Source organism: Saccopteryx bilineata, chromosome 1 (genome assembly GCF_036850765.1).
Source record: "Saccopteryx bilineata isolate mSacBil1 chromosome 1, mSacBil1_pri_phased_curated, whole genome shotgun sequence".
Lineage (NCBI taxonomy): Eukaryota > Metazoa > Chordata > Mammalia > Chiroptera > Emballonuridae > Saccopteryx > Saccopteryx bilineata.
In genome coordinates, this window is record NC_089490.1 from 140,530,959 (window position 1) to 140,539,740 (window position 8,782).

Here is an 8,782-nt window from a genome sequence, read left to right on the forward strand (position 1 = left end):
AGTGGTGCAACCCCTAAAGTCAAGGAAAGGAGACAAAGTGCCCAGCTTCAAGTTCTGTTCTGGCAGGGACACTCAGCCTCATTGTCTTGGGGCCCTGTCTTGGGATCCCTAAAGATATGTGAGGTAGCTTCTCACTGATGCTTGGTCAAGGTGATAATCAGTTTTTACGTCTGAAGGCTAGCTGTGGGTTCACCATGTGTGTTTTCCTGCTGCCAGCTGGTTTTCTATCAGCCAGGCCCTTGCCCAGCCTGGAGGCTTCATGCTGATCTTTCCTCTGACCCTCACCCTGGCCATGGCCCCACTTCCCAGGGTAGGATCTGAGGCTTGGAAAGGACATTAGCACAGAGCTCTGGTCCAAGATGGAGCAGGGGTCCGTGTCATTGCCCAGAGGACACTGGCCTGTAAGCAGAAGCAGTAGGAGCCTGAGGTGGTCAGTAGGCTAGCATCGCCACACAGGGCAGTGCCCATGACAGCCGTGCTACAGGATGCCAGGACTTGCCTCACCCACTGCTCTTTTAACAGACCAACACCAACTACAGCCAGGAGAAGCACCGTTGTGAGTACCTGCACAGCAAGCTGGCCCACATCAAGAAGCTCATTGCTGAGTATGACCAGCGGCAGCTGCAGGCTTGGCCCTAGTGCCAGGCCACAGGGCAGGAGCCCCCCTCCCTGGACTGACCCTTCTGGATGGCAGAGGAACAAGGGGAGGGGGGCAGGGGGAGCTAAAAAAAGGGGAAAATTTTATTTAATAAAATAAACACAAGGAAGACACATTCATCTGAGCCAACAACGCTGGCTTTCAGGGGAGCCCCTGCAGACTTGGCACCCACAGGTCACAGATTCAGGTGGAGTGTCTCAATCCCTGGCTTCCGTACCTCCTGAGCAGCCCCCACCCAGGACAAGCTCCCCAGGAAGCCCACCTCTTCGCTGACTACAGCCCAAGGGGCTTCACCTCCCTCTTACCAGAAGACTTGGCCGGCTGGCCTGCCTGCCTGCCTTTTATAGTTTTATACAAAGACAGCCACTTTTAGCTACTGCTCATGAGACTTGAGTCTATTTTTGTATGAAAGAGAAGCATCTTTTTTCTAAACCTGTGCTTCCCCTCCTTGGATGCCCAGGGTCTAGACACTGCCCTGTGTCCTTTCTGCAGTATTATGGATGCCATTGGAAAGTTTGGGTAAATTACCAGCCTTGGTCACCTTTCCCATGCTGGGCTCTGGCTGAGTGCCCAGCTGGGCCCTCCGGACCCAAGCAAGGGTGTGTTTTTCCTAAGGGGTTGTAAAGGCTGGGTCGACCCCCCAGGTCTATTTTAAGAACTCCAGCTGGCTCCTGGAGCAGCTGCTGGAGCCCCTGGCCTATCACTATTTTAGGCCCTCAGCTGTCGGGGGCACTGGGGTTCTCTGTGCTACAGGCTTATTATGCAGCAACAGTGCTAGACTTTATTCCATGTTCTCAATTTCCCCTTTGCTGCTGCTTTCCATGTCATATTGTTGAGATCTCACTCCATTCCTTAGTCCCTTCATGGGTCCTGGGGTTGTCTTAGCAGAGCCACCACAGGATATACACTCAGGGAGGGACTGGGGGTCGGTGAGGTCAGGGGGCCGCCAAGAGCGAGCTCAGAAAAGGCTCCTGGTCCACCCACAACGGGGGCATAGGCTGTATGGACACCCCAATTGCTGCTTAGTCACTGTGCCTCGTATAGTGTCCTCCAGAGCATTGGGGAACTGTGTGTGTGTGTTTGTGTGTGTGTGTGGTGGGGTCTGAGGTTTGTACTCAGATTCAGGGACACCTTCAGTGGGGTGGCAGGTGGCTATGACCCAAACCCACAGAGGGAGCAACAATGCTCACAGGCAAAGCTTTGGGGTTTCTCCTGATGGTTTCCCAAAGAGCAGGCCCTTTGTGAATGCCTGTACTGTGCCCATCCCCTGATCTATTCCACAGGCTGGGTGCCTGATCACCAAGGAAACTCATCCTTCATGTTACTAGCTGTTGTATTGTTTTCATTTGGGACAGAGTGGGTAAAGGGCTGAGCAGACCCTGTACTCTTGAGTTGTTCAGACAGCTGTGTACATGGACAGGCAGACTGGTGACAAAGGATCATTTAAAGAAGCCCAGCCCTCTGCCCTGGGAACCTGGTCAAGGGACTTTCAGTTGAATTTCCTTTTTGTTGTTTTTTATTCTTTTCTTTTAAGGAATTATGAAGCTAAGAAAAGTTTTATGCTTTGGGGGTTGATGGACAAAAGTTCTAGCTGGTTAAACTTAACTTATTGATACTGTTTTTTTTTTCCTTTTAATATTGTACTGTGGAGAAAAACTATATTGAGCCATGGAGTTGGTGTTTACAAGAACTTTTCACTTTTGCCAAAATGTTACAATTGAAAAGCATCCACATCTTCAGTTTCCTAATATTTTCTGAAAAGATCTAGTGTCCTTTTTGTACACTAAACAGGTGAATGCTGATTATTTTCAACCTACAATAAATTTCACTGAATCTAGCAGCCCAAGCTGTGTGGGTTTGTCTGTCACAGCCAGGTGGCCCTGGTCTCCTGTGGGGCTGGGCTGGGGTCAGGCCATGGGGAACAAGCAGAGAAGACATTCTGGGCAGTCTGCCTGAGCTGCTGCCCAGGATCAAAGACGGCAGGTGGAGGCTGACCTGACAGGTGGTGGGTCCTGCAGGTGCCAGGGCAGGAGGCTAAGACTGCCTGATCACAGGTAAGAAAAGGCAGAAAAACTAGGATTGCAGGGGCCATGGGGAGCCACGGCAGGTATATGAGCAGGGCAGTGTCCTGCCCCCTAAGTATGGATAGGATGAGTAAAGCAGGGTGTCCCTAGGCCTCCAGCAGAGCCATGTGGGGTAGGGTAGCACCCTTATTTGGGAAAACTATGACTGATGAAAACAGTGGTGTGTAACTTTATATTTTGTTCCTCCTAGGCTGGCATGCTGGGGCATCCCCTGTGCCCGCCAGTGGGGACAGGGATGCTGAGGCCCATTGGAGCCCCATAGGCCCAGGACAACAGTGGGATGGTCGTCCTTATACCAAATCCCAGGTGAGGAGCCAAAGGTTTAGGTCCTGGGCTCCAAGGACACAGTTGGGTGGGGTGAGTGTTATTTTGGGAGGGAAAAACTGATAAAGCATAAGACCAGGATTAATGTCCAGGGGTCAGGGCTGTGGGCCTAAGTCACGCTGGTGGCCCCCTGGCCAGTGACCTTGGCCTAAGTTCTGAGAAGGCCCAAGAATCCAAGGGATGTGGGAGGCAAGGTCAGACAGGCCTGACAGGGCAGAGTGTACCCTGCTCCCCACTGTCTTAGCCACCACATTCTTCCAGGGGATAACATCAATGTCCCTGTCCCCACTCCCCAGGCCCAGGCTAACATCTGCTTCCTTCTGTCCTGTCACACCTCAGCCTCATCTGCCCTCGGCCAGCCTTGCCCACAGCCCCCCACACTGCCCAGCAGCACCTTGGCCATCACCTCTTTAGTGCACTGCAGCTGCAGGCAGTTGGTTCCCTGACCATCCCTCCTAAGCCAACGGCACCTTGAGCCCAGCCCCCCTTGAGACCTATAGTGTAGTGGAGGGACTCGGGGCTGCCACCCCCTTCCACCACTTGCTGGATAATATCCCTGATTGTCCTTCCACCAGCACCCAGATCCCACAGCTCCTCCTGGGCACTGGCACTCAGCAGTAACCAAGACAGCTCTTCCCTTGCCCTTGGGAGCCTGTGGTTTGGTGGAGACAGTGTAGTCTGGATGGTGGTCCTCAGTTACTAACCACTTACCTCCAGGCAGCAGTCACCCCATGTTACACACCCCTCCTAGCAGACATCTTACAGTGAGGAATAGTCTCTCCCAGCTGTTTCCAGCTGCCTCCATCACTCCCCCTCCAGAGCCTGCCTGGGCCCACTCTGCCCCACCAGCCTCCTGTGAGCACCTCCCACACACTGCCCTGGGAATGCTGGGGTTTCCCATGGCTGTGTCTTGGGGCCTGCCTTCTCTCTCTGCACATGTTCCCGTGACATCATATCTGTCTTGGAAGTGCCAGCTCCCTCTATGACTTTCCAACCCTTCGACACCAACTGGATATCCAACAGTTCAGTTTCCAGGGCTGGCATCACACCCCCCAGGTTAAGCTGCTCAGTCCCACAAGACTGCCCCCAACTTGAGACACTGGCCACAAGTTCCTGGCCACCACCCATACTTCTGAACAGTAGGTTATAAATTAAGGTTTTGGATGATCCTCTCCTATGTTTGGTAATTTGCTAGAATGGTTCACAGTGCAGGAAAATATTTCAACAGCCAAAGGGAGAAGATACAAAGGGCAGTGTGTGGGCGATTGGCACAGGGCTTCCATGCTCACTCTTGGTGTGCCACCTTCCCAGCACCTCAGGTTTTCATCCGTACCTCATTATTTAGGGGTTTTTATGGAGGTTACATTATGTAGATGGGATTGAGTAAATCACTGGCCACTGGTGATCAAACTCAGTCTCCACCCAGGAACCAAGACAAAACCCAAACACACCATACTTTCTGTCACCATCCCTGAGCGTCTACTGTGGTTACCCACACAACCTCCCTGCCCCCAGGCTGCCTTTTCATCTGCTTCTGAACCCAGGTTTTTGTCTAGGCAGTTCTTCCTATCTCTTGATAAGATATGTCCAGATTTCAAGACACCTTCCAGTAGTCTTCTCCTGGCATCCTGCCCTGACCAGCCCTCCCTCTGAGTTCCCTCCAGCTGGGGGTGCCAGCACCAACTCCCCAACACTGGGGACCCTTTGAGAGCAAAGCTTGGGGCGTCTTAGAATCCTGTCCCCTCAAGGCCAGGCCCTGACCATGTTTCCTGTCAATTTCCCAAATATCCACCTTTTGGGCCAACTCCAGTGGTGGAAACTTCAGCCAGAGGAGGCCGCTTGTTTTGGAAAGTTCCTGGGGGAGCCACCCCCGCCCACCAGCTAGGTTCCCACGCTCCCTTATCACTGAGTGCTAGGGTATGCGATTCAGTGCAAGCCTAGCTCCTCCCCAGCTGGCTTCCTGGGTCTTGCCCATTCCCTTTTCTCCTGTGCCTACCTAACAGCTCCCCCTGAACCTGGTGCTGCCAAGCCCTCCTGCTATAGCTGGGGAAACCACGGGACCCCCCATATGAGCCTTGTCAGAAGTCAGAGTGCTTGATGGATGCTACTGCTCAGAAGAAAGGGAAGGCAGCATGGGCTGGAAGAATGTCTTGCTTTGAGGTCAAGTCTTAGCTGAGTCCTCTGCCTGTTTCCCCTGCAGTAGCTCGGGCCAGGGTCACCACCCTCATAGGCCCAGCCACTCTGCCTTTTGGGACCTGGTGCTCACTTGCAGCCTTAATGCTATCTTGTGAAATGGGGCTAAGAGGCTGCACGCCCAACAGGCTGTGGTCTGAAGTGAATCCACGCATCCCGTACTCTGGCCAGGGTATTCGGCCCACGTGGATATCCAGCAGCAACCGGCAGGGAGGACGCCTGATGGCCTCGTAGGCTCTGCACTGTAGGGCCTCGAACCCTAGTTCAAGGCCAGCGAGCCCCTCCTCCCTCCCCCCTCCCCCGCACCCCTCGCCCCAGCACGGGTGGAGCGAGGGGCGGAGTGAGGGCGGGGCCGCGGCTCTTTTCTCTAGAGTTCGCGCGCCACAAGCTCTAGCTGTGCACTGCTGTCTGAACCGACTCTTCGTTGGTGAGTGGGGCCCCAGGTGGGATGCAGGTCCAGCGAATTGAAGTCGGTTTGGCCCGTTCTCGTGTTCCTGCTGACTTCCTGCCAACCCTGTGCCCCCCAGTTCGCCGTGATGGAGGCCACAGCCCAGTTTGTGGTCGAAAGCCCCGACGTGGTCTATAGCCCTGAGGCCATCGAGGCACAATACGAGTACCGGACGACAAGCGTCAGCCGCGAGGACGGCGTCCTCAAGGTGGGCAAGGGACCAGGAGGCCGGGGACTAGGGGACCTAAGGAGCCGGGAGGAGGTGGGATTGCCCAACGTCTATGGCCCGTGGCTCACTGCGCCAACTGCCCCCAGGTGCACCCCTCGTCTACGCGCTTCACCTTCCGGACCGCCCGGCAGGTGCCCCGCCTCGGGGTCATGCTCGTTGGCTGGGGCGGCAACAATGGCTCCACGCTCACCGCTGCTGTGCTGGCAAACCGGCTGCGCCTGTCCTGGCCCACCCGAATGGGTCGCAAGGTGGGTGGGGGGGTTGGATGGGGTGCTGCGAAATAGAGTTCCACGGCCGTCCATGCAGGAAGGGATGGGCTCGGAGAGAGGATAGGTTCACCGGGAGGGGTTTCCACTGGGAAGGGGATTCTTAGGGTCTTAAGGAGGCGGAGCCTAAGATAGTGGCGGGCTCTGGATAGGGACCTCTGGAGAGGGAGCGGCTTCCGCCCAGGCTGGGAGCGGAGCTAAAGCTCCCACAGTAGGGCGGGGCCCGCGGGCCCTCCCACACCACGCCTACCCTTACCGTCACTCTGTCCCCCTGCCGCCCCCAGGAGGCCAACTACTATGGCTCGCTGACGCAGGCAGGCACCGTTAGCCTGGGCCTGGACGCTGAGGGCCAGGAGGTGTTCGTGCCCTTCTGCGCGCTGCTGCCCATGGTGTCGCCAAACGACCTCGTGTTCGACGGTGGGCGGGGCCCTGGGCTGGGGGTGGGGTGGGAGACGGGGCCTGGAGGGGGCCCAGCTGCTGGGCCTGGATGAGCCTGAGGATCGCCCCCAGGCTGGGACATATCGTCGCTGAACCTGGCCGAGGCAATGCGGCGGGCGCAGGTGCTAGATTGGGGGCTGCAGGAGCAGCTATGGCCGCACATGGAAGCCCTGCACCCAAGGCCCTCGGTCTACATCCCAGAGTTCATCGCAGCTAACCAGAGCGCGCGCGCGGACAACCTCATCCCTGGCACGCGTGCGCAGCAGGTGCGGCGCTTGTTCCCACTACCATTCCCCCCCATCACCACCACCTGTTTCCCGTTCAACCTCGCGTTATTCCCTTTTTATCCCCATGCTCCCATCCAGAGGGTCCAGGCCCCTCTTTGCACTTGAGGAGCTGAGTAGCCCAGGCTTCCACGAGTCAGGGGGCCTGTACTACCTTCCCCCTCTCCCTAGTTGGAGCAAATACGCAGGGACATCCGTGACTTCCGGTCCCGCGCGGGGCTGGACAAAGTCATTGTGCTGTGGACTGCGAACACAGAGCGCTTCTGCGAACTCATTCCGGGCCTCAATGACACTGCTGAAAACCTGCTGCATACAATTCAGGTGGGTGCACCCCAAGGTGGACCATGGTCAGGGCCATCTCAAGACCCCTCCACTGACTGACCGCCTGCTCCCACAGCTAGATCTGGAGGTGTCACCCTCCACACTCTTTGCTGTGGCCAGCATCTTGGAGGGCTGTGCCTTCCTCAATGGGTCCCCGCAGAATACTCTGGTGCCCGGTGCGCTAGAGCTGGCACAGCAGCACCGTGTCTTTGTGGGTGGAGATGACTTCAAGTCAGGCCAAACCAAGGTGAAGTCTGTGCTCGTTGACTTCCTTATCAGCTCTGGCCTCAAGGTACGTGGCTCCCGGGGTGGGGTCTAGACTCCAGACTCTTGCACTGCAGAGCCTGCAGTATCCACGGGGCCCCTTGTTCTTGCAGACCATGTCCATCGTGAGTTACAACCACCTGGGCAACAATGACGGGCAGAACCTCTCAGCGCCACTACAGTTCCGTTCCAAGGAGGTGTCCAAGAGCAGTGTGGTGGAGGACATGGTGCAGAGCAATCCAGTGCTTTATGCACCCAGCGAGGAGCCCGACCACTGCGTGTGTGGGGCACAGGACATGGGATTGGGGGGAACAGTGGGGTACCCGGCAGAGGAGGACAGACACATGTGACCCTATGCTGCCCTTCAGGTAGTTATCAAGTACGTGCCATACGTGGGCGACAGCAAACGCGCAATGGATGAGTATACTTCAGAGCTGATGCTGGGCGGCACCAACACCCTGGTTCTGCACAACACCTGCGAGGTGCGAAGTTCATGGGGGAAGGAGTGGGACCGCCCACTTGCCTGCCCCATCCTCTGTCTGACCCACCTGCCCCTCAGGACTCGCTCCTGGCTGCACCTATCATGCTGGACCTGGTGCTGTTGACCGAGCTGTGCCAGCGTGTGAGCTTCTGCACTGACTCAGACCCAGAGCCACAGGGCTTCCACCCAGTGCTATCGCTGCTAGGCTTCCTTTTCAAGGCGCCCCTGGCTCCACCTGGCAGCCCTGTGGTCAACGCACTCTTCCGACAGCGCAGTTGCATCGAGAACATCCTCAGGTATGCACCATCTGGGGGCCCTACCTTTGGTCCTGTGCTCACTGGTAGGGCTGCACAAAGGGCCCTAGGGTTTGGAGGACCTGCTGAATCCTCCACCTGTGCCCCAGGGCCTGCGTGGGGCTTCCACCACAGAACCACATGTTTCTGGAGCACAAGATGGAGCGCCCTAGCGTCAAGCGAGTGGGTTATGTGGCTGCCTCCTGCCATGTGTCTTGCAAGAAAGAGTCAGCGCCAGCAGCCCCCAATGGCTATACTGGTGACGCCAATGGGCACTCACAGGCTGAGGCACCCCTGATGTCCACCACCTGAGTCAATGGCCATATAGCTCTCCACAACTCCCACCCCCATTGCCCCTTTGGAACCCACCCTTCCAGGCACACCCCCCCCCCAATATAAAGCAATAAAGGCATTGCCACTATCAGCCACACCTGTGGGTTTTGGAGGTCTTTGACTTAACCCTAACCAACCCCTGATTTTTACCTGGTAAGACCTACTC

At 56.4% G+C, this 8,782-nt stretch overlaps 1 protein-coding gene across 2 annotated transcripts in view; it reads left to right on the forward strand.

Moving 5' to 3' along the window:
• ISYNA1 (inositol-3-phosphate synthase 1) overlaps positions 1-8,704 on the forward strand; it is an 85,661-nt gene extending 76,957 nt beyond the window's left edge. Inside the window, exons 12-23 of one of the 2 annotated variants that reach the window (XM_066269405.1) lie at positions 523-556; positions 2,933-3,048; positions 5,787-5,915; positions 6,023-6,184; positions 6,487-6,619; positions 6,713-6,906; positions 7,096-7,245; positions 7,322-7,537; positions 7,623-7,787; positions 7,878-7,991; positions 8,069-8,286; positions 8,394-8,704. In XM_066269405.1, coding sequence (XP_066125502.1) covers positions 523-556; positions 2,933-3,048; positions 5,787-5,915; positions 6,023-6,184; positions 6,487-6,619; positions 6,713-6,906; positions 7,096-7,245; positions 7,322-7,537; positions 7,623-7,787; positions 7,878-7,991; positions 8,069-8,286; positions 8,394-8,595 — 1,833 coding nt within the window. In that variant the 3' untranslated portion in view covers positions 8,596-8,704. Of the gene's footprint in view, positions 1-522; positions 557-2,932; positions 3,049-5,605; positions 5,687-5,786; positions 5,916-6,022; positions 6,185-6,486; positions 6,620-6,712; positions 6,907-7,095; positions 7,246-7,321; positions 7,538-7,622; positions 7,788-7,877; positions 7,992-8,068; positions 8,287-8,393 lie in introns of those variants that run through there. The other variant, XM_066269416.1, reaches the window with a different exon arrangement.
• Positions 8,705-8,782: the final 78 nt, after the last annotated feature.